Source organism: Vipera berus (genome assembly GCF_964194415.1).
Source record: "Vipera berus genome assembly, chromosome: 7".
Classification (NCBI taxonomy): domain Eukaryota; kingdom Metazoa; phylum Chordata; class Lepidosauria; order Squamata; family Viperidae; genus Vipera; species Vipera berus.
In genome coordinates, this window is record NC_138209.1 from 45,854,218 (window position 1) to 45,880,108 (window position 25,891).

General features: G+C 36.5%; 1 protein-coding gene across 1 annotated transcript in view; it reads left to right on the forward strand.

Moving 5' to 3' along the window:
- SORBS2 (sorbin and SH3 domain containing 2) overlaps positions 1-25,891 on the forward strand; it is a 178,514-nt gene that overhangs the window by 60,032 nt on the left and 92,591 nt on the right. Inside the window, exons 4-6 of the mRNA XM_081332252.1 lie at positions 8,972-9,021; positions 20,566-20,658; positions 23,732-23,758. Of these exons, the coding sequence (XP_081188378.1) occupies positions 8,972-9,021; positions 20,566-20,658; positions 23,732-23,758 (170 nt within the window). The remainder of the gene's footprint in view (positions 1-8,971; positions 9,022-20,565; positions 20,659-23,731; positions 23,759-25,891) is intronic.

Genomic DNA, 25,891 nt, shown 5'->3' on the forward strand with positions numbered 1-25,891 from the left:
GGAAGGAAGGAAGGAAGGAAGGAAGGAAGGAAGGAAGGAAGGAAGGAAGGGACAATGAGAGGAAGGGAGGGAAGGAGGAAGGGACAAAGAGGGAGGGAAGGAAGAAAGGAAGGAAAGGGGACAATGGGAGAGGGAGAGAGAGAGAGAAATAGAGAGAGGGAGAGAGAAGGAGAGAGAAAGGGAAGGAGAGAGAAAAAGAGAAAGAGGGAGAGAGAGAAGGAGAGAGAAAGAAAGGGAGAGAGAGAGGGAAGGAGAGATGGAAAGAGAGGGAGAGAGAGAGGGAGAGAGGGAGAGAGAAATAGAGGGAGAGAGGGAGGGAGAGAGAAAGAGGGAGGGAGAGAGAGAAATAGGGAGGGAGAAATAAAGAAGGAGAGAAAGGGAGAGAGGGAGGGAGAGAGGTAAAGAGGGGAAGAGAGAGAAGGAGAGAGAAAGAAGGAGGGAGAGAGAGAGGGAGAAATAGAGAGAGGGAGAGAGAAAGAGAGGGCGAGAGAGAGATTAAATTAGTGACATGGTTGTTAAGTGACTCTGGTTTCCCCACTAACTTTACTTGTCAGAAGTTTGCAAAAGGTGATCACATGACCCTGGAACAATGTGACCATCATAAATATGAATCGGTTGCCAAGCATTCAAATGTAAATCACATGGCTCTGGGGATGCTGCAACGGTCATAAGTGTGAAAAATGGTCATAAGTCACTTATTTCAGTGCCGTTGTAACTTTGAACAGTCACTAAACAAACTGTTGTAAGTCAAGGACTACCTGTACTTTATCACTTTTTCCCATTTTTTTTGGTCAAGTTTTTGACACCTTGCTAGGTGACTGGTGATACTCGAATGTTACCATATTCTAAAAGTGGTACAATCGGTGAAAAGTTTGAAAAGCCGTGGACTAGATGACCTCCAAGGTCCCTTCCAACGTTTTATTATTGTTATTGTTACTAAATTCAAATACAATATTAAATACACAGATTCATTAATGAAAAAATATGATTCCCACAAAAGATATTCATGGGGATAATCAGTAAATAAAAATATTTGTACCATTCATTTACCATATGTCAGTTATCTCATTTCTATTTATACCATTTTCCCTGATGATGATATACATCTCATTTGAAATGGGGAGTCAGACTTGTTGCAGTTTCATGCAACAGATGCCAGCTATTGCTACTATACACTAAGAAAAGATGAGTTCTTGAAAACAGCAAGAATTTGTATAACACTTGGGGCCTTGCTGTGCTGTAATCATATTTCAAAAGAATTTATGTGCAGCACACATATCTCTAAGTTAAAACTGTGAAGTGATGTTGGATTGTACCAATCTGTACCAAAAAAGGATCCACTTTGTAAACTTTAGCTACAATTAATAATTATAGTGAAAATATTATATAAGCAATGATACATTGTGTGTGCTATTTGATTTAATAAACTCAGATAATGTCTTCATGTGGACCACAACATAAGGCACCTTCCACATTGTTAGTAATGTTCCAAATTAAGGTACAATTAAGGTACAAGAATATCTTGTCAGAACAACTGTGAAAATTAATAAGAGAAACTAAAGGCAAGATTGATAAAGATCTTAAGAAGAAACTTAACAAAAAAATTAAGAGAGCTGTTAGAAGAGATAAGTAGTATTATAATAACATTTTTAAGACATTTAAGAAAGAAAGTTTTTTAAAAGATCTGAACTCAGGAGGTTCTAACCTCAAATTGGTATGCAAAAGTAGTAATGCATAAATAGTAAATTATTCAAAAAAGGTCAAACAAAGATTGAATCTGTATGCAGAAACTGTTTACAATAGATATGTCAACATTCACAATACTCTTTAAGATATTGTCTGCTTATAAGAAGCTCTAATACTGAAAGATGAAGCTGCATCAGCACTCCAGTCATTTCCAAGTAAGAAGGGTGCAGAAATAGGCAGGATGTCTCTATATAATAAGGCAAGCAACAAAAGAAGAATCAGTAATGGTTTTTATCAAGCCATCACAGCAAATCTAGAGAACAATACAATGGCCAATAAATTGGAAAAGGTCAATCTATATTTTAATACCAAAGAAAAGAGATGTAACAGACTGTGCAAACAATTGTATAATAAGGCTGAGGAAGATGATATATTATTGCTGATGCACAGTGGATAATTGGGAAAGCCAAAGAATGCCACAAAGAAATGTATGCTTCATTGATTATAGAAAGCTCTTCAAGAACATGCTTAAAAAAATGGGAAATCCAGAAGATTTGAACAGCTGTATTGCACCGTGACAGGGCAGTCCTTGATCTGTGTCTGTGTCATCTCAGCCATGGATGTTTGGCACTAGTCCTTCACTCTCCAAACAATTTACCACAGAAGACTCTTTTTGTGAGACAAAAACCTAAGAATGAAAATTCTCTTAAGTTTCTATATGACAGGCAGGATATAAAGCAAACAGATATATACATATCTATAATCCTTCTGAGGTGGCAAAACTGCCAACAGTTCATCTAGCATTTTGGAGGAGTGTTGAAAGTTATCATTTAGCAACATCAGCAGTTCCCCAAGTTTCCTAATGCTATTTTAAATATCTATCAATTTAAATTTAACAATTGCCAACCATGTAAAGGAAAGCATTTGTTCTAACTGCTTCTAATCATGTGAGATTTTACTGTCTGCCAAGTTTAATTTTTTTGTCATGTTTACTTTGGCTATTTATAGAGGGAGGAATAGCAGCTATTTTGCTTTATATAGTGACCAAGCTTGTAGGACTATATTAGGTATAAACTAGAAGCAATGTAAAAGATGGGTAAACACGGAGAAGAAACAAAGTCTCTAACAACTTAACGGTGGTCTTTTTTTCCTTTGATAGAATAAACTTGCCAGCTTTGTCAAAACACCCATTGGACTGATATAAAAATTGTTCATCAGGTAGCACTTACAAACATTTCAGGGCCCAGTTTACACAAATATCCAAGGACAAATTGCCCTGACATGTTATGCCATTCTAATAATAATGCATGGAACAGCTTGTCATTTTTAATTGCACATGGGGAAGGTTAATTCCATCTCTAGGGCAAAAAATATACATGTAAACATTGCTGGCACACCATTGAGATCATAGTGTTACTGCTTTAAAATTATTTTGTGTGTTCTCACATAGCACATAAGGCTGCTTCACAGTAACTCCTACAGAAGTTACTAAATGGGTGAATTGAAAGTAGATTCAGAGACTCTGAGAACAACACACAGCACAATATATACATAGTTTATTTGCTTACAGATCAGAGACAGAGGTTGACATGCTTGGATTTCATTTAAAACAGTATATTAGCTAGCCTGATTCTTGTATCAGAGATGTGGTACTTCTATATACTGTGAGAGATGATTCTAAAGTGAAATTTGACTTGGGATCTAGGCAGTCTTTACAAGGAAGGAGATATAATAGTAAATTTTAAGTTTTCAGAACTGTAATATTCCACCACTAAGCTGTCTAGAGTGAAGTAGAATTCTGAGAATGTTGCAGTGGATAGTGACACACCCATGCAACAGTTTATATGTCTATAAAGTCAGAATTGGATCCTATCCCAGTTTCACTTTGCCAGCTAAGTGCTTCCTGTTTCTGTTGCTTGACAGTATTTGGAATAAACAACCCATCTTTTATTCTCATGAAGTTTCTCTTGGTAACCACTTGGCACATGTTAGCTTTGCAGATTGAGTAGGGCATCAATATTTAATCACCAAGGTACCTAGTCCAAGCACTGTGGCATCTACCAGTTTGTCAGGTAACAAAACCAAAACATAGTACTGAGAATGACTTTTCTGTTTAACACTGGAGCTATACAAAATGTGTATACACCATAGCAGAACTCTAGGGCTTTACAACGTCTCCTGGAAGGGGGTATTAGACAATTAAAAGTCACTACAAAGCATGTTAATACATTTTAGGCTCAAAATACCCCTTGCATGCATTTAATGCTGTAAGTCAGAAGTGAATTACCTGCCAATTATTGGCCCCCAGAGGTCCTCCAGTTGTACCACTAAATATCAGTTCACTGCCATTTCCAGATGAAAAAATAATTAACCTGTACTGTGTCTCTAAAATAAAACCATAAACCACCTTCTAGAAATATTACTTTTTATTTTCTTTATTTTAGAGTGTGTGGAAGGCCTGGAGGAACGTTGTCCATAGGGTCGCGATGGGTCGGACACGACTTCGCAACTAACAACAAAATACTATAACTCATAATGAGTTCTGGGGTTACTTAATTGATGGCTTTGGGGGTGTGCCAGACTCTTTTAAAAGATGCCCTGCTTTATGGTGCAGGAGGAGGAGAGGAGGAGGACTGTCTATTTTGGCAATGAACACAAACATGGCAGTATGAACAAGTACTTTATATGAAGCAAATTTCATAAGAAAAGTTCTTATTCAACATTCACTTTCTTTTTGTTTAATTTTGAAGCCATAAAAATTGCACAGCTGTATAAACCTTAATTTATTAAGCAAACCGGGGGTATCAAAGTGTCCTATTTATTATTACTTACTGTCCTGCAAAAGGCTGCCTTTGTAACTATAAAAACATCCCGTAAAATGTACACATTAAGCTGCCTTCTTTGATGTCTTTGGTTTGATACTTGAACCTGCTTTCATTTTCAAAAAATAATGTTTTGAATCTTAAATGGTATGTTTGAGGCACACCTTGAGCACGGGGCAACAGTCGGGGAGATGGAGGAGAAATTAAGAGACAGGATTTAGTACAGAAGGTCAGGGATCAAATTGTTACAGCACCTTTCACTGGTCAGATGTTTTTACAACCAATTACAGTGTGCCTTTTATTGAAAAGAAAATAACAGTACCAAACCTTCTAAGGATGACTTTGTCATGCAGTGACTTGGGACACACTTGGTGACATAAACAGACTTTAATGGTTTAGAACAAAATGGAAAGGAAACATTTTTTGCAGTGATTACTTGTACTTGCACTTCCATAAAATGTAAACCATGGTTCACTCTAATGGAGCAGCACATTAACTTTAAGTCTGGAATCAGCATCTCCCTTGGTAGGGCTAGGATGGGGTGGCAGGCTTATTTCCAACCTACCTTGGAATTATTGATATATGGTATGCAATTGAAGGAGCTTTAATGTTTGATGACATTCAGTGTCTCCCAGAATCTGCATTGAGTTTGAAGGAATTAAATCATGATGGGCTTTTATAAGATAATGGGGTAAATTAGAACATACACACATTATTTTTGACCCTTCAAGATTTTATGTAGACTAAAATATCCACAATCCAATCTAATTATTTTAGTTTGCCTTGGGAAATCATTTGCAAGCCATTATAAAATCGTTTGCTCCCAGATTCTTAGCTTGGCCTGATTCTTTGATGTTACATTCTAATATAAGCAAGTCATTTTCCCCAACTCTCTAGTTTATTTATTTATTTCTATTCAGTATATTTATTATACTGGGGTGTGAAGGCTACATTCAGTTCTACAAGATATGATGAAGTCTCTTCTTAAGCAGTGGCTAGGTGGGTAGCTCAGAGTAAAAATCCTACTAACCTATTTCTGTGCAGAGTTTTGGCCTCAGAATATCTTTTTAAAGCTCAGTGTGTAGTCTAGCATAGTTCACTTTGCTTTCAAGTGCTACTGTTTGTTCAGTTCTCAACTATAAGAACATTTGAAGATGCTATCTTCTCTAGCAGCAAGCAAAGCTTTCTGAAATCTGCTATTTTCAGGAATAATTTGTGGGCTGTTTTGAGAATCAAAGCCAGTTTATTGAAACTGCACAAGACAACCTGGAGTCACTATAATCTGTGAATGTCCACATAGAATTCTGAGGCACTAACTGCAAGATGGTTTTATTCAGAATGCCAAGAAGATAAGTCAACCTCTTTATCCCTGCAATTGTCCTTTAATTTATTATTCATCTTGTTATGTTCAGTGCTTTCTGAAAAGGAACTTTTTCTCAGTACAATTAGAGTGATTTGAATTTTTTTAGGTTCAATTGTTTTATCTGGGTATCAGGATTTTTAAAAAATAGATAATGTGATTTCCTCTCCCCCCCCCCAAAAAAAATCGGCAACATAATGGAACATCAGAAGATCAAGTGGTTGAAAAAATATTTAAGCGGTACATAAAACAGCATTTACCAAGTTACCATCACCTTACAACTTGAATAGTGGCTGTAATCTTTAATATCTCCTATTAGAACATCCTTTCATAATTGCCTTTAGATATTTGATGGACAATACTGCTATATTTGGAGGGCATCAACTTAGAGCTGAACTTATCCTTTCAGCCATCTACCTTCTCTTCATCAGCCTTTATATAATTCCCCACTTGGAATATATGTAATGGAGAAGATTAAAGAATTTTGAGCCAACAAGATTATATATTATTTTAATTGATATTTCTGGATTTTGTTTTTGTAACCTGATGCTTAATTGTATAACTTTTCATACAATAAAGTATCTTGAAGTACCCAAGTAACCATAGATTGAGATGAACTAGGGCACACCTTACTTTTTTCCGATCTTAGTTCCTACTCAAAGGAAGAGAGGAAATCTTCGCTAGCTATCTAGCTGTCAGTAGCACTAGCTCATTTTTTGGTGCTTCTTTTCTGAATACAAAAAACACGATCACAATAATGTCAGTAATCAAAGGCAATCTTATCATAGCATGACTTTCTTTTTTAGTTGCTATTTCATGCTGTGTTTCCTGTTTATATATTTGTATGTGTTTTGAATGCCACAGAGCATCAAGTCCCTCAAACAAATACCACAGAACCTGAAACCTTTCCAGCTTCTTGGATTAATGTATTTATAATTTGCTTTCAGTGCATGTTAAATATCTGGCAGACTCCATCTGGGGTCTGATTCAGCATTCCTTGTTCTCAGAGATTTTAACTACATTGAAGTCATTGCTTCAGCAGCAGTTAATTCTCACAGTGTCAGTAGGAAAACAGCTTTGTATTAACTAAATTCAGAATGGTGCATGAGTGCATGAAACAAAATGTGCTTTTTATCTTGTAAAAGTACCTATTGGCCCTATTTGAAAAAGAAAACCTCTGTGTTTCTGCCTTCTGTACATTTACACACAATATTCTATACTCATTACCACAAAGAATCACTAATTTATAAAACCACATGGGGTTCTAGCAACAAAAGACCAAGATCCAAATAATGGTTGGATGAGAAATGTGCAAAAATCAATTAAAAACCTCTGGGATGTATAAAAATAATTATGCCTATTATTCTTAATTTTTTTCATGAAAAACAAAAAGGAAGTATAAAGCTTTACTGAAAAAGAAGAAAAGGAAAGCTCAACAGACATATTTGAAATCAGTTAATCCAGAAATGAAAATATCTACCAGTCTCCAGAAGAGCCCTGCAGGCATTCATTAACTCGAAATAGTTCTTGAGTCTGATTCTAGAGAACCATTATGTGACAAATTGGAGTCCCCATTCATTGATTGGCATCTACTTGCACTTATTATATTGTTGAGCAATAATTTTGTTGTTGTTAGCTGCAAAGTTGTGTCCAACCCATCGCGACCCTATGGACAACGTTCCTCCAGGCCTTCCTGTCCTCTACCATCTTCTGGAGTCCATTTAAGCTCACCCTACTGCTTCAGTGACTCCATCCAGCCACCTCATTCTCTGTCGTCCCTTTCTTCTATTGCCCTCAATCTTTCCCAGCATTAGGCTCTTCTTCAGTGAGTCATTTCTTCTCATTAGGTGGCCAAAGTATTTGAGTTTTAGCTTCAGGATCTGGCCTTCTAAAGAGCAGTCAGGGTTGATTTCCTCGTTGAGCAATAATACCCATACCCAAATAAAGTCAGCTTTCTGCTAGTTCTCAAAAAGTTTCACAGCTGTGTATTTTATCTCCTTTTCTATTTAATCTTTATGATATGGTACTAAAACTCACAAATCCAGAACATTATTCGGGCCGGCAGACCTATTGTTTTATTTTTATAGTCCGATGATGTAGTAGTGATTATCACATCTTCACCTACTGCGCTGAAGAGGGCCTATCAACTATCTCCTATTACCCTGACAATGACATATTTATTAATTTCAAAAAATAAAAAATATGTTTTTCTCAAAATGATAGAAACATAGATGGTGAATTAGCAAAAATGTTATTTAATAGGTTCAGTCCTTTAAATATCTTGGAGGCTACAAGCACTCAAAGGGTCCAAAATGAATCTTTGAAAGAAAATGTAAAAAAGAGTGTAGCTGTCATCTTAAGATGGATGCACAGACAGACAAACACTATGTCTATCACCCCAGCAATGCTTACTTTAACAAGAATTTAAGTTTATTTAGATCTGGGGATATGAATTTGGACATAGGCAATCCTAAGCAGATTTCTGAGTGCTCTTTTCCCTCTCTCTAAGAAGTGTGTTCAGATAACAGCGCAGAACAAATGAAAAAAAGGTATGGAATTAATCATCTGAAATTGTCCCCCAACTCCCACCACTGTGCCCAAAGCCTTTTTTTCCCCTCTTCCTTGTTTAGAGTTTGTTTCTATCAAATTCTTTTTTGTAATTTGGATGGCTTAATTTCTGTTAAAAATAGGGAACAATGTTGGTGTTGCGGTTTTTATGTAGCCAACAACCGGTTTTTATGTAGCCAACAACCGCACCTCTCTGCAGCCTCCCTGCTGCTCATGCTTCTGTTTGAAAAAGCCCAATGGGAGCAGTTCTCTTTGTGTTAAATTGAAGTGTGAGAAGTTAGGAAGCCTGGAGACCACAAAGAGATTGTACAAGAAAAGAACAGACACCTTCTAGCAGTCCTCAGCCACCCACTGCATCTAAAATAATTTCTTTTTTCCTCCTTAAAAAGTGAAGGAAATCATTTTTGAAGCATGTATAACCTGGATGTCATTATTTATTATTTTTTCCTGTCTGCCTACTGAAAAGACTTTACTGTATCTCATGTTCTATTCTATTGCATTGTGATAATGAACAGAGTGCCTTTATTTTCTCTAGGCAAACTGAAGACTTTGGTAGCAAATCTTCCAGAATCAAAATGAACACAGGTATGCATTTTCATGGTGCAAAAAATAAGCATATTGTTTAATATAAGTTACGGCTGTTTTGAAGAACTTTACATAAGGTTTTTGCTTTCTTATATTTGTGCATATGAAGTTCTGATGTATATTTCTCAAGGTATACTTATGTACAAATATATGCATTTATACATGCATATGTAAATAAGCATCTGCATTTCATTTCAATATATTTTCAGATATTTAGTAAAATATATTGGGGCAAAGAACATATCCATAACACAGTGGCATAAATCAAGATAAGTTTTTTTAATGGCGAACCATTTACTTTTACAATAATTTAATTATTGCTTACTTATTTTGTTTACTTGAGTATTTTACATTTATAGTGTGAGATAAATTATATACATTATGGCATTTTGGAAAATTATATTTAAAACCTCTTGAGCAGCATGATGGCCTAGTGGTGAAGACATTCGCCTCCCATTCAGAAGGTTGAGAGCTCAGTCCTAGGCAGCAACAGATATTTCTCTCTCAGGGCACAAAGAGAAAACTGCTACTGTGATCTCCACGTAGGCATCAGGAAGGGTATCTGGCCAGTAAATGTTCAGCTCCATTCAGTCATGCAGACTCTGAATGAATATCTTGGCCACAGCCCCTTCCCACAAAGCATGGCCCCGTTTGCACTCCTCTGTATTGCAGTCGGCAAGGAGAAGTAGAAAGAAAATCTTAAATATGTAACCAAGTATATAAAAAGAAACATATGGGAGGAAGCAGTCCTTAAGAGTTAATGTTATTTCTGCTGTTTCTGAGGCAGCCAAATGCGCACATCATTCTCTATATTAAGAGTAGAAAGAGTTTGGAGTACCATAAAGGTGAAACCTAGAGATAGCTGATTACCCTAAAATGAATCTAAAGTTCTACTTTAGACCATAACTATACCATTTAGTTTTCTAAAAACATTAATTAGAGGTTCAGCTCCATTGAAATAAGATATAATCTGAATTTGAGAGGAATAATAAAAATTTTACTAGCACGCCTTGAAGCAGCCACCTTAAAAAAACAGAGATCAAGCATTGCCTATTTAAAAATCCTATATTCCAAAACCAATTAAGGATTAATCTATATTACTGAAGGAACACAACCATTCTGTTTGTAATAAAAAATAGTGGAAATCCTTTTGAATTCTATGACTAGTATTAAGTATATCCACTAAAGTCTCCTATCAAAATTAAAGGGATACACCAATACTTAGGTTCGGCTGCATGCTATCCATCTCTTAAACTGTCTTTAAACAAAATAAATGTTCCATTTCTCTCAGATTTCCACATTATATAGACGTATAAGCAATCCAATAACATTATGATGGTTTGGTTTCAGTGCCATTATTGTTAAATATTGACCCAGCAGATGGAAATTGAAATCTAAAGCATCTAGATTTCAACATATGCCAACCTTTATTTGAGATATTGCTCCCAACTGGAGACTGCTGATTATGAGGCACCTGAGCAAGCCTATTACTATTCATTTAAAGCAGAATGAAACACTCACTTTTCCTATTGCCTAGGACAAAATGTATATAGTGTTTAAAATACAATGTTATGATCAAAGCAGGATTCATGCCCAGTTTTCACATCCAGATTTCTCAAGTAAGTGAATCATTTTTCATGGGTGGATTATTTTTGGAATCATTGTCTTTTACAAACACTATAGGCATCAATAATTTGATTCTAAAATAGTTATTATTTTTATAAAAAATAATTATCAACTATTAATGCACACCCGAGAAATACTTCAAAAAGGCTTAATATAAATTATTCAGTTGCAGATCTAAACTCCTCAACCAATTTGCAAAAACTTGAGAATTCAACCTCCTTTTTCTGGATTCCAGAACAAAAATATTTTATTCATAAAGAACTACCTGTAGCTGCAGCATTGCTTCTTCCATTCCATAGTAGAACAAACCACTTGTAGGGATTTTAAAAGCTGATTTTAAAAATCCCTAAAATGCTACTTGCACAATGTTCAGCAGAGATAATACATATCCACAATCTATAAATAAACATTCTGTCACCAGAAGTAGAAAGAATTCTTGTCTTTAACTTTAATGAGATTAAACATTTTAAATCCAAGTGCATTACTTTAAAATGGACTTAAATGGCTGGGTAGACCAAGCTTTCCACTTATCCGGATTCCTTCTAAGAACATAACACTTCAAATAATTTATGAAGTGGGCAGACTGTTTATATGCAACCCTTTTTCTCACATAGATAATGAACAGCCCAAAGTTAATTAGCTTAAATGGATCTTTAGTGTCCCTCCATAATTTTTTAGGCATGAATGTACAAGGATAATATTGTGATAAATGCATCTCAGTTTAAAATGATTTAATAATCCAACTGCTTTTTAATAAATGAAAGACATAAATACAAACCTGGTTAAAAACAACTACAATCCTTAGAGAGTGCAAAAATATATGAGGTTTAACTTTGTTAATGTTAAATAATCATCATGCAGAGTTGTTACTATTGATCTTCTATGCTCTCAAAACACATCAAAATAAGTTAGCAGGTTATATGCAACACTGAATAAACTGTTTTGGGAATAGTTCCTAAGCTTGGAATAGCATGTCCTAGACACTCAGCGTTATTATCTCAAAGACCAGCTATTTTATTGAAAAGTTTTAACATACAATTTTTCTTTAAAACCCCCCCTCCCCCTCCCTTCACCCTCCCCCCCTACCTCTCCCCCCTCCCCCCCTCCCCCCCCCGACTTCCCAGAGCTAAATACAAGGTATATATAAAAAAACCAATCCTAAACAATCATATACTAACAACTATAAGCTCTAAAATCCATCACTCTCTAGCTTATATAGGATAAAACAAACCTTAGTAATATTAAATATATATATAAAAAAAAACTAAAAGAAAAAAAAAGAAGAAAAAAGAAAGAAGACTTATTCAAATGCTACATAAAACTTCTTAACCCTATACTTATTCTGGATAAACTCAATCCATTTTCTCCATTCCATAATATAGCGTTCTTGCGAGTGATCTTTCAAATAGGCCGAAATCTTCGCCATCTCTGCCAGGTCGGAAACCTTTAAAGTCCACTCTTCTATAGACGGCAATTCCTCTTTCTTCCAATACTGACCTATCAAGAGTCTTGCTGCCGTAATTAAATTCAACATCAACTTAATGTCCACAACTGTAGCATCTGTAATTATTCCCAACAAAAAAAGTTGCGGACAAAACTTTATCCTCTGTTTAAAAATCTTCTGCATGTTCCACCAAACTTTTATCCAAAAGGCCTTAACCTTTTTACATGTCCACCATATATGAAAATATGTTGCATCTTCATCACCGCACCTCCAACATTTAGGCTGATAATTCGGATACATACTTGCGAGCTTTTTGGGATCTAAATGCCATCTATAAAACATTTTGTAAAAGTTTTCTCTTAAATTTTGAGCTTGTGTAAATTTTACGTTCCTCACCCAAATCTTTTCCCACGTGTCCATTGTAATAACTTCCTGGATGTTTTGGGCCCATTTTATCATGCAATCCTTAACAAGTTCTGTTTCTGAATCAATCTCTATCAATGCAAGATATATCCATTTAATATGTGCCGGTCCCTGATTTCTAATTTGCTTTATCAAATTTTCATCAGTCATTGTAAAACCATTTTTCTGATCTTCTTTCCACCTGGCCCGTAACTGAGTATATTGGAACCAGTTTTGAACAACCTTCTCTTCTCGCAAGAGACTATATGATTTCAAACACCATACATTTCTTTCCAAACTTAGGATCTCCTTGTACGTAGTCACATCATGTTTGAAACCAGCATGTATATTTTCTATTGCGTGTTTTGGAATTGCCCACAGTGGTATCTTGCAATCTAGCTTATGTCTGTACTTCTTCCAAACTCTCAGCAATGCCTGTCTTAAAATATGCACTCTAAACACATTGTCTACCTTCTTGTCATACAACAAATATGCATGCCAGCCAAACAACAAATCATGGCCCTCAAGATTTAATAATCTCTTCTGTGTCAAATTAATCCAATCACTTATTCCTACTAATGCAGCAGCTTCATAATATAGTTTAAGATTGGGCATTTTAAGCCCACCTCTCTCACGAGTATCCTGCATAATTTTAAGTTTAACTCGTGGCTTTTTCCCTGCCCACACAAATTTATTGATACCTTGCTGCCATTCCTCCAAATTAGAATCTTTCTTAAGAATCGGTATCATTTGAAATAGAAATAAAAATTTAGGCAGGACATTCATTTTCACTGCTGCAATCCGTCCCAACAAAGACAATTGCAATTTTTCCCAATTCTCCAATTCTTTTTGAATTTTCCCCCATAGTTTTTCATAATTATTTTTATATAACTTTGTATTAGAGGGCGACAAAAACACCCCCAAATATTTAACCCTTTTAACAATCTCAAATCCAGTTAGTCCTTCTAAAAGAGCCTTTTGCGAAACTGTCATATTTCTGACCAAAATTTTGGTTTTCTGTGTATTAACTTCAAATCCAGAAACCTTCCCATATTGTGTTATTATCTCCATCAGGTCCACAACAGAGTTCTCTGGCTGGGTCACTGTAACAACCAGATCATCTGCGAATGCTCTCAATCTATAATCCTGATCTCTAATTTGTATCCCCTTAATTTTTTCCGAATTCCGTATTTTAACCAATAATATCTCTAATGTTAACACAAATAACAAGGGCGATAACGGACAGCCTTGCCTTGTGCCCTTCTCAATATTACATGCTTCTGTCAAGCTATTATTAACTAATTCGGGCAGTTTGTTTTTGATATAATGCCCTAATCGGTTGCAAAAAATTTTCCCCAAAATCCATTTTGTCTAAAACTTTCAGCAAAAATTGCCAATTCAATTGATCAAAAGCTTTTTCAGCATCTAAGAAAATTAGCGCCGCAGAGATCTGGTTGTTCCTTTCCAAAAACTCTAACACATCAACTATATGCCTCACATTATTTTTCATTTGCCTACCACTAATAAACCCCGTTTGGTCCCCATGAATCACCTGTTGCAGAACCCTCATCAATCTATTAGCCAAAACCTTAGCAAATATCTTGTAATCTGTATTTAAAAGCGATATCGGTCTATAATTTTTAACTTGAGTAGCATCTTGGTCTTCCTTCGGAATCAAGGAAATAAAAGCTGTTCTCCAAGACGGTGGCACCTTTCCCCCCCTCTGGATTGTCTGGAACAGTTCCTTTAACGGTTTTATCATCTCTATTTGTAGATTTTTGTAATAGGCCGCAGTCAAACCATCCGTACCTGGTGCTTTATCCACCTTCAATTCCTTAATTGCTGTAACAATTTCTTCTTCTGTAATCAATTGATTAATCCCTTCTTTTTGTACTTGCGTAAGAACCGGGATGCTAGCATTTTCCAAATATATATCAATGTCTTTTTCATTAATTTTCTCCTTAGCATATAATTTAGAATAAAAATCCACAAAAGCGTCCTTGATAAGGTCCTGTTGAAACACAACCCTTCCTTTATGCTCAATCTTGTCTATATTAGAAGCCCTTTGTTTTTTCCTCAATCTATAAGCTAACCATCTACCTGGTTTATTAGCGTTGCAAAAAGTATTATGCCTGGCAAACCGCAAATTGGTTGCCACTTGGTCAGCCATTAATTTATCAAATTGTCCTCTTAACAATTTAATAGCCGCCTTAGTTTTCACATCCTCTGAGTTCAAAATCAAAGCCTTTTCTTTTTCCTTTATTTCATTCTCCAGTTCTTTCCTCCTAGCTTCCACAGCACGTCTATGTTTATTATTCATATATATCAACACCCCTCTCATGTAGGCCTTGCTAGCATCCCACACCATATCCATAGAGGTACCTTTGTTCATATTAGTTTCAAAAAAATCCTTCATCCGCTGTTTACATTCTTCCACATTTCTCTGATTTCTAAACAAATTCTCATTTACGCGCCACGAGCGCCTGTCTCTTTTCTCCTTATCAATCTCTAACCAAACTGGACTATGATCAGAGATAGTTCTTGCACAAATCTTCACCTTTTTAGTCCTCAAAAAAAAGTCATTAGTCACCAAAATAAAATCAATCCTCGAAAAAGATTGATGTCTATCAGAATAAAAAGTATAATCCTTTTCCTGCAAGTGTCTCTCACGCCAAATATCTCGCAGTTCTAAGTCATCCTTCATTTCAAAAAAAGATTTAGGCAGTCTAGCATGACTTGGAATGCGCTTAAAAGCTCCAGCCTTACCCATCTGTACATCCAAAACACCATTCCAGTCCCCCATAAAAATAAAAGATTTATAATCCAACTGGGTAAGCTTTGTATGAAGTAAACTAAAAAAGTCAGCCTGTTGTTGTTGTTGATTAGGGGCGTACAGTCCAACTAAAAGCGTCTTTTTGCCTTCTAGCAACAAGTCTATCAGTACATATCTTCCATGCTTGTCTGCTTCAATTAAGTCCGCTGTTATGGCACTTTTAATATAAACAACCACTCCATTTTTCTTATTCATTGCAGAGGCAACAAAGTGCGTACCCAGTCTTGAGTTCAATAAAAGCTTTTGGTCCATAGCCCTAATATGCGTTTCTTGCAAACATATAACATCTATCTTAAATTGTTTTAAATATTGAAAAACTTTCTTTCTCTTCTGTGGTGAATTTAGTCCATTAACGTTCCAAGTCAAAAATTTAGTTGCCATGCATATCCTCCCAAAGCTCTTGAAGCACTGCTTTGATAGGACTATCTTCTTTAGGCCGTGCTCCTCCCACTGCTTGGCTATGAGTACGTTGTGAAGATTCCGAAGACTTTTGCTGGTCTTGTTCTTTTATTTTCTTTGCTCGTTTTAAAGCAGCACGCGTTACCCTTTGCTCTCTAGGATCATCCAAAGAAGCTATAGCTTGATCTCCTCCAGCACCGTTTTCCTCTACTTCAACCTCTTGATATTCTCCCTCTCCAGATCCCTTTGCAGCTTCCAGAAGTGTTAATGGGGTTGCTTTTAAAACGTTATTATAGAAATCACGCGCTTGCTTCACAGTAATCAGCCGGTACCTTTTGCCTTCATACATCACCATCAACCCATCTGGAATCTCCCATCTGAAACTTATATCTCGTTGTTTGAGCTCTTGCACAAGAAATGTGAAGTCTTTCCTTTTCCTTAAAATCTTTGGAGGAATTTCTTTTAAAACCAAGACTTCTTGATCAGCAATCACAACTTTAGCATCATAGGCAGCTTGTATAACTTCATCTCTAATTTCTCTTTTTGCAAAGTAGACCACCACATCTCTAGGCAGCTTTCTCTGTCTAGCAATCCATGAATTCACACGAAACACTTTATCCATAGCTCCTCTTATTTCAGATGCTGGCTGATTCAATACCACTTCGAGAGCCTCAGAAATCAGCTGCTTTAAATCTTCCTTAATATTCTCTTTTAAGCCTCTGATTCTAACAGCAAACTGCATCTGGTAATATTGAGCAAGACTTAATTCCCTTTCCATTTTATCTCTTAAATCTTCATTCTCCCGTACTTTTGCTTCTAATATGGCATTCTTTTGAGTCAAATCATCCACTTTTTCATCCAAATCATCCACACATTCAGCCACTTTATGCACTGAAGACAAAATGTCTACCTTCATCACGCTGAACTTCTGTTCCATCCTCTCTTCTATTCTCTCCTCCAGTTTCTCCAATTTCTCCTCCATCTGTGCAAATTTATCACCCATTGATTGATTAATTGATTCCAAAAGTTTATCCAGAGCATCTCGTAAGTCCTTCGGTGTCAATACATCAGGAGGGTGCAACGCCTGTAATGATGATTGTTGCACCGGAGAAGATCCACCACTCCGAAGAGTTTTAGGGGGAGGTTTAGCCGCCATCTTTTACTTTCACTTGTGACGCACTTTCAAGACCAGCTATTTTAGATAGGATCTTTATTCTTTCCTGGTTAATCAAAATCTTCTAGGCTTTCTTTGATTTTGAATGTTTGCCTGCCATCATATAAACATCTAATCAACCAAACTGGGTTTCCTTTAGATGCAGTTAGGCATTTCCCGTGCAGTTGACTTCTCCTTATTCACTATTAATGGCTGGGTAATGGCTGTTGGCTTTGCCATGAAGTTGGTCTTGCCATTGAAGCACAAGCCCCAAATCTCTGGGTATTTGTAATATATTTCTTAATCATTGCAAATTAAATTCAGAATTTGTCCTCGCAATAAACCACCAAGCATACAAAACATACAGTCCACCTGTGGTTAGATGTCTTGGTTCACTTCTTATGTTTCCACAAAAAAAATGGCCTGCAAAAGACCCTAGATCAAAATGTCAAATGGGTTTTTTAATGCCTATAATGCATACTGGTATGGTGAAAGTTTCATTTCTCATGCTAGTAAAGTCATGCTTAAAATCCTACAAGCTAGACTTCAGCAGTATGTGGATCGAGAACTACCAGAAGTACAGGCAGGATTTCGAAGAGGCAGAGGAACTAGAGATCAAATTGCCAACATACGCTGGATCATGGAGAAAGCTAGGGAGTTCCAGAAAAACATCCACTTCTGCTTCATTGACTATGCTAAAGCCTTTGATTGTGTGGATCATAACAAACTGTGGCAAGTTCTTAAAGAGATGGGAGTACCAGACCATCTTATTTGTCTCTTGAGAAACCTATATGCGGGTCAAGAAGCAACAGTGAGAACTGGACATGGAACCACTGATTGGTTCCAAATTGGGAAAGGAGTCCGGCAAGGCTGTATACTGTCGCCTTGCCTATTTAACTTATATGCAGAGCACATCATGAGAAAGGCAGGGCTAGATGAATCAAAAGTTGGAATTAAGATTGCTGGAAGAAATATCAACAACCTAAGATATGCAGATGATACCACTCTAATGGCAGAAAGTGAAGAGGAACTGAAGAGTCTCTTGTTGCGAGTGAAGAAGGAGAGTGCAAAACTTGGGTTGAAACTAAACATTAAGAAAACCAAGATCATGGCATCCGGCCCTCTCAATTCCTGGCAAATAGATGGGGAAGAAATGGAGGTAGTGACAGATTTTATTTTCCTGGGCTCCAAGATCACTGCAGATGGGGACTGTAGTCAAGAAATTAAAAGACGCTTGCTCCTGGGGAGGAAAGCCATGGCAAATCTAGACAGCACACTAAAAAGCAGAGACATCACCCTGTCAACAAAAGTGCGTATAGTCAAGGCTATGGTCTTCCCAGTTGCAATGTATGGCAGTGAAAGTTGGACCATAAGAAAGGCTGAGCGCAAAAGAATTGAGGCCTTTGAACTCTGGTGCTGGAGAAGACTCCTGCGAGTCCCTTGGACTGCAAGGCGATCAAACCGGTCAGTCCTAGAGGAGATCAACCCTGACTGCTCTTTAGAAGGCCAGATCCTGAAGCTAAAACTCAAATACTTTGGCCACCTAATGAGGAGGAAGGACTCACTGGAGAAGAGCCTCATGCTGGGAAAGATTGAGGGCAATAGAAGAAGGGGACGACAGAGAATGAGGTGGCTGGATGGAGTCACTGAAGCAGTAGGCGTGAGCTTAAATGGACTCCAGAAGATGGTAGAGGACAGGAAAGCCTGGAGGAACATTGTCCATAGGGTCGCGATGGGTCGGACACGACTTCGCAACTAACAACAACAACAAATGGTGAAAGTTTTCTAATTGTACCATTTCTAGAATTATATTCTTCCCTAGTGGGCTAAGCCAACATGGAGAGAACACTGCCAATCCTGATTTTACAACTCACAAAGTTCCTTGTGATGAATGATACATTATTGCGTTTCAGGCTCATGGAATGAGTTTCCTGTTTATTTTTGTTCACCTAAAGCAGGGCAAATATACACAAGAATTGTTAGGCTTTTAAAAAATGAAAATAACTTGGAAGGGAAGAAAAGAATCTTAACATATTATAGCAGCAATCTAGATTTGTTAGGCTACTCTGGCAGTTGAATTGTAGCTGTACAATTACAGCTTTCATGTACAACTGCAGTCTTCAGGTACGTGCCTGAAGGACACCAGAATAAATCATATTATATCATATTGGGCAGTATGCCCTAAGATCCAAGTTGGCTGAGGATAATAATGTTGCTAGGATTGGTCTGTTGCTTTGATTTACTTTCCTCACTGGACTCTTCCTTGGCTCTTTTCTGTTATATTAAGTCATACAATTTGATTCAAGATGTGTTAAAGTGACCTTTGCTACGTTATCCTTCACTGATCATTCTTATTTTGAAGGTTTCTATTATTTGCAACTTACCTTTAGGTCTTTTAAAACTTACGCCAGCATCTGAATAAACAGCAGGCAGATTGACAACTATGCCTTTGTATGCCTGTTTAAACATAACATAATATCAAAACTGATCAACTGCTTCTTTAATTTTATTTTGGGAATAATAGTTCCCAAAAGGAGGAAGGGGAGGAGAGTTAAGTTCGAGATTTAAAGTAAGTTTGTAAATGCAAAATCTCCAAGATTCAAAAATCTTTCCATGCATAAATCCTCCAGTAAATTTTGACTGGGAAAATTCTTTCCCACAGTTTCTCCAATTACAGCCAGCACTTTCTGCCACATTTGTTTCTGTTAAGTAGTTCATAATCCCTGGTGAGAAATTTCATTGCACTTTCTGAAGAAGAACTAAAAGGGCATTTGCTCACATCCAAATTCTAGCACTATCACATACCCCACAAAGTACTATAAATCAGGAATAGTTGCAACCCTAGACACTTCAGAAGAACTTGCAGCATCCAAGAGTCGTGACTATTTCTCTCCATTTGGGCAAAGGCTGTAGTGTTTCTAAAATAAGCTGTGTTTTTGTTAAAATAAGAAAACCTAACTTGTTCCCAAAAATCCAGGGGGAAAAACTAAAAAAGCTGCTGTACCCATTTTCATCTTGTCCTTGTAATTCTTCTCCGTACAAACACTAAGGCTGGTCCCCAACCACCAAAAAGCTACTCACTTTGAGATAAATAAATGTTAAATGGTTTCTTTTATCTTTTGGGTGGAGCAGAAAGATTGTTAGATGAAGGCAAAATGTTACTTGTCCATGCATTTCTGCCTTCAGTAAATAGTTCAGGTTATCATTTTAATAAGCTGAATCAATATTATATTTATTTGTTTTTTATATATTTATTGGTAATTTTTAATTTATGCCCATTTGTCACACAGTAATTCTGGGCAGCTAATAAGATATTCAGTGATGGCCCAATACTATTTCTAGTTCTGCATTATGATTAGTTCCTTATTTTGATGTGTCATTTTTAATCCTGCCTTTTTAGTCTTTTTATTTTTGTGGTGAGTTAGGTACACCCAAGTGATTTTTCAAATACTGGAAAGCACATGCTAATTCTCTTTGGCTGGTGTATTCTTTGGAATGGCAGTATTAATTAACAACAGCTTCCTCAACCTTTTGGTACGTATGTACAAGTATATAGGGATCAACCACAAATTCTAACTGCATGGATTTATGTCCACATTTACATTTCCCAATAATCCTCACTTTGTATATTGCATGTGCTTGCGTTCTATGTCGTGGGCTTGTGCCTCTGTCCTTTTCTGCTTTCAGATAGTGGTGGGTGTGCTCGCAAACGTGCTGCCATGTCTGTCAAATTAACAGCGGTGAAGAGAGTTCAAAGTTCTCCAAACCTTTTGACCGCAGGTATAGCTGTTAACCATGGAATGCCACACTTCAGTATCATTGTCTTTTATACAGTTGTGTATTAGAACTGAATATTAGAAATAGTAACCACAGATCCTCATAATAGTTACTGTGATGAGCCTGTCATTTCATCACTGTTCAGTCTTTTTGTTCTAATTATTAGTACTAAGCAGTCTGCTATATATAATGGAAATTCCAGTTGTTTAGATCAGGGGTAGATTACTCTGATATTTTAGACTTAGCACCTACTAGCATATATAATGACAAAGAATCATGACACCTGTATTGCAAATATATGGAACATCAGACTATCACTAGTCTAGAAAATGCAGAATAGAAATAAAGCAGAAACACAGAGAGTTTAATGTAGTCCTAAACATAGTACTAGAGCTTGCATACATTCCAAGCATTTATATGAAATATTAGTCTGAGCACATGAGAACACGCACTGTCCACACATCTAAACAATGAAAATAAATTTCCTACTTTACTTTACCTTTATTCAAAGTAGACTGTTATTTCAGAAAATAAATGTTAGCCAGAAATGAAAGCACAAATGTTCAGAATGAATGTGACATTTGATTATATTTAAATGAAAACTAGATGTAATTAATACAGGTAATCCTTGTTCAGTAACCACAATTAGACTGGCAACTCAGTTGTTAAGCAAAGCAGTCACTAAGTGAAACTGCTACTGTGCTTACTCTTTTACTTTAGCTTTCCTTTGCTTTACAGACCTTTGAAAATCGTAAATTCAAGAATTGGTTGCAAAATTATTATTTTTATCACTGTCACAACTGCAAATGGTCACTCATCAAGGCAGTCATTAAATAAGGACTACCTGCATTAAACAAAATGAACTGAATTCAGTTAATATCAATTATTCCACTGTAGATAATGTTTCTTTATATTATTAAACATTCAATTCTACTACAACTTTGGGAAGGGCTGTAAGCTGCAGGCAGGCTATTTTGAGGGATCACATCAGATGCTAAAGCCACAGGTTGCACATCTCTAATGTAGAGGCTTCCTTGAATGTTCAACAGAAGCCATTCTGGCAATGACATTTACTAATCATGCTGAACCATTGATTGAACTGTAATTCTGCTTAGCCCCAGGCAAGGAATTATGTGAGCAGAGCCTATAACCTCAGTGAGAGTCTTCCATTCAGGAAAAAAGAGAAATACCCATGCCAGGATACAATATTGCCCATGACAATAGAAGAACAAGGGCATTGTAATTTTTAATAAATAAACTGGTTTAAGGACAACTGTACCAAATTAGTAACATGCCCTCTCCCCAAATTTGTGTGCCGAAGTAAAATTCTGTCTTTATTTTTTTTCTATTTTGTTCAGGCAAAATGCACACTGTTTGCAATTCCTTATTGAAAAAGAGTAGAAGACAATAGGGCAAAACTAGGAAGTAGCTTTCAGGGTTCAACAATTTCACCTAGCTGAAAACAGTGTAACATTTGTCATTTTCTCAGTGCCCTTTAGAACATTGGATTGAAAAGTTTTCCCTCTGGCTGATAGAAATCATAAACTCGATTTCAGATATTAACAGCTTTTAGCAATTAAATTCAACCCTTAGCTAAATGTTTGTCACAAAACTGTCAACATAGAAAAATGAAAAAAAAATGTGATAACAAAATGGTAAAAGCCATATGTGAAGTCATTTTGTTACAAAAATTCAAAAACAATCCTGAGTTAAATGCTTTTTTTAAAACAAATTCATTTGATTGTAGCCCAGATAATTTAATCAGATAAATTATGTCAGATAAATCATATTAGAAGATTAATTGTAATTCTGAGTATAATTGAATAGACCTACAGTTATTGAGTTACTATTCTTGTAGTGCAGGGGTCCCCAACCCCTGGTCCGTAGACCGGTACCGGGCCCCGGCATGCTAGCAGCCGGGCTGCACAAACAAGCAAAGCCCCATTTGCAGGATGCAGGCAGCACACAAAACCACATACTCTCTGGTCTGTGGAAAAAAACCTTTCTCCATAGAACCAGTCCCTGGTGCCGAAAAAGTTGGGGACCTCTGTTGTAGTGTCTTAAACTATGCATAGGTACCAGAAGGGAAGAGTAATTCCAATAAATCAGTGTGTGCTTTGTGGTTATTTTTTAATAGGACATTTGCAAAGACATTATAGCATTGAGAAAACACAGTGTTTTTAGTACATAAAGGTTATTGTTCAGCTACTTTAGAGGGGTTAATTTCCACAGCTATTGTGGCTTCTTTTAAATTGATTGCTAAATAATCTGTAAAATGTTTTAATGTGTCTTTTACATAATTATGGTGTTAATTTTAAAATTAAAATTAATTAAACATACAATTTTAAATGATTTATACAGAGAAAGGTATTACAAATTAATGTGTTCTTGCCAAAATACTGTCAATGAAAATGGAAAGAGCTTCTAGATCAGCATTCATCAACCTCAGCAACTTTTTCAGCATTTCTCAATCTCAGCAACTTTAAGATGTATGGACTTCAAATCCCAGAATTCTCTGACTGATAGGTTGCTGACATTTGATAAACATTGTTCTGGTTCATTTATTTTTTGTTTTTCCTGAATGTCCCCCAAACATTGCTGAGTCTCATGTATTTAATTTTTTTAGCAGTTTGTAATCTACCCAGAGAGTTTGGATCTTGAAATAGAAGTATAATAAATATTAGTGTTTAAAATAGTAATGGGTAATTTTTCAGATATACATTAATATTACTACCCCTGCCACCATGGAGATAGTTAAACATCGGTTGATGACCCAATTTTGTATATGAACTGACAATTGGATTAGGATAAATATGAACCAAGTTGTTGAACTCATAAATAAAAGGAAGTTTGGACCAAGCAAAAATCAAATTCATCAAAAGAATGTGCTGGTTATTTTCATTTATAACTCACTGAGTTCATTGAAGACTGTTCTCAAAATAGGCATTTAAAATTATAATATTCTAAAAAGTGTATGTTTGGTAAGTAAATTTCCCTGAATTTCAGAGACTAAAACAAGTTGTAAGAATCCTAATCTAACTCCCCATATATTAACTTCAGTATTTACTCTTTCTAGGACTTGATTCCCATTCACCAGACTCAGGTAACTTTTCAAAAATAAATTAACTATAATATTGCATGTGTTTGTATAGCCATCCATAACAAAATGTCTGTCATGGCATTTCATTGACATGCCATGACTAACATACTTCTCCCAGGATATATGTACAGAAGGCCAGGATTTGTGTTGTCACAATGCACAGTTTCATTTTTGCCTCATTACAGAATTTGTACTGTATGCTGTATGTATAGACATACTTTTCATCTGTTGTTTTCCTATAAATCTTACTAAGTTGGGAATGATCTTACCATGGACAAGAAACCTTTGAATGTGTGACCTAAAAGCACTCCATTTTATATTACTGAAACTTTTTCTTCTAATTCTGAGTGGCTTGCTTAAATCTAGTCGACTCATCAAGGAAGACCCCATATTTACACAACACAATGATCCACAACATTTGTGACCACATTTTAGCTAATGTATCAGACCATAAAATTGGGTTCATTGAGTAAATGGTTAGGTAAATTATTCCTGGACCAAAATGTCATGTGAATGCAGCCAGTAATTTCAACATGAAGTATAGAATAGTATAGAGTAACAGAGTTGGAAGGGACCTTGTAGATCATCTAGTCCAACGCCCTGCCCAAGCAGGAATCCCTACACCATTCTGACAGTACTGGAAATGTTTTTCTTATTAGAAAATAGTATAAAGCAAAAAAGAATTGCATTGGTTTAGAACGTAACTGTTTTATTTTTAGCAAAAACCTTTGAAAAAATCCTTATAATTGAAGATACAGACTTTTAAATATGGCATATATGTGGCATTTTTAGATGCATACTTTATTCTTATACCCCCACCCACCACAAAGATAGATTTAAACGTAGCAATAGCAATAGCACTTATATTTATATACGGCTTCATAGTGCTTTACAGCCCTCTCTAAACAGTTTACAAAGTCAGCATATTTCCCCCAACAGTTTGGGTCCTTGTTTTACCAACCTCAGAAGGATGGAAGGCTGAGTCAACCTTGAGCTGTTCAGAATCAAATCCCTGGAGTGAGCAGTGAGTTAGCATGCAGTTACTGCATTCTAACCACTGTGCCATCACAGCTTTTAAATGTAAAAGCTATCAAATAATTATTGCAAAAGATCCATTTATCTTGTTCCTTCTTCAGACAGTTACCAACAGAAAAATAGACCCTTTAGTCTTTGGCGACTCCCATGATATCAAACTAACTAGTGCACACATTCCCCTATCTTCTTCTTAGGGGTGCTGCTATAACTAGGCAATGTTTAAGACTATCCTCTCCTGATGAAGTCTTCTTCTGATCCCTAGTCCATAGTAGACACCATCAGACTTCAGAATTTCTGATCCAGTGTGAAATTCGTGTTTTCCATCTTCTGACCCAAGCCTGAGATACTATGATGACAAGAAGGGCTGGGGAACTTGTTTTTACAAGCCATGATTTTTTTTTCTGGTGGGGAAGCTATGTCTGCATTATCCCCACCCCCTTGCTTTTTTTGGCAGGGCATTTTTTTCAACAGGGCAAGGACAGTGAGTTAATATTGAGCTACCATCACTAGAACCAGTCTTCCAAGCATTTTGCTCATCACCCCACCCTGTGGATGATTTGAACCATCTGATTTATGGCAATGTAGAGCAATGTTTCTCAACCTTGGCAACTTTAAGAAGGGTGGATTTCTACTCCCAGAATTTCCCAGCCAGGCTCCAAGCCACCTGCCTGAAGGTTGCCAAGAAATACTGAAGCAAAGTGATAGAGTCTCCAAGTTTCTATCAACTATCTCTCTGAATCAGGTGCTACAGGTACTCCATGTCAGGAGGGAGGCTGGTAATTTCCAGTAAAACAAGAAAATATAACCTCTCCTGTTTTACTGGACTGCTCCCCACTTAGCACATTAGAAGGCTTTCATTGTATCACCATTGTAGATCAGCCATACCTTAGATCAGGTTCTCCTAGATCAGGGGTCTTCAAACTTGGCCCTTTTATGACTTGTGGACTTCAACTTCCAGAATTCCTCAGCCAGGCATGCTGGCTGAGAAATTCTAGGAGTTGAAGTCCACAAGTCATAAAAGGGCCAAGTTTGAAGACCCCTGACCTAGATGATTAAATCCACTGATCTAACCATCTGTCTTATTCCCATTCTCCATTAAAA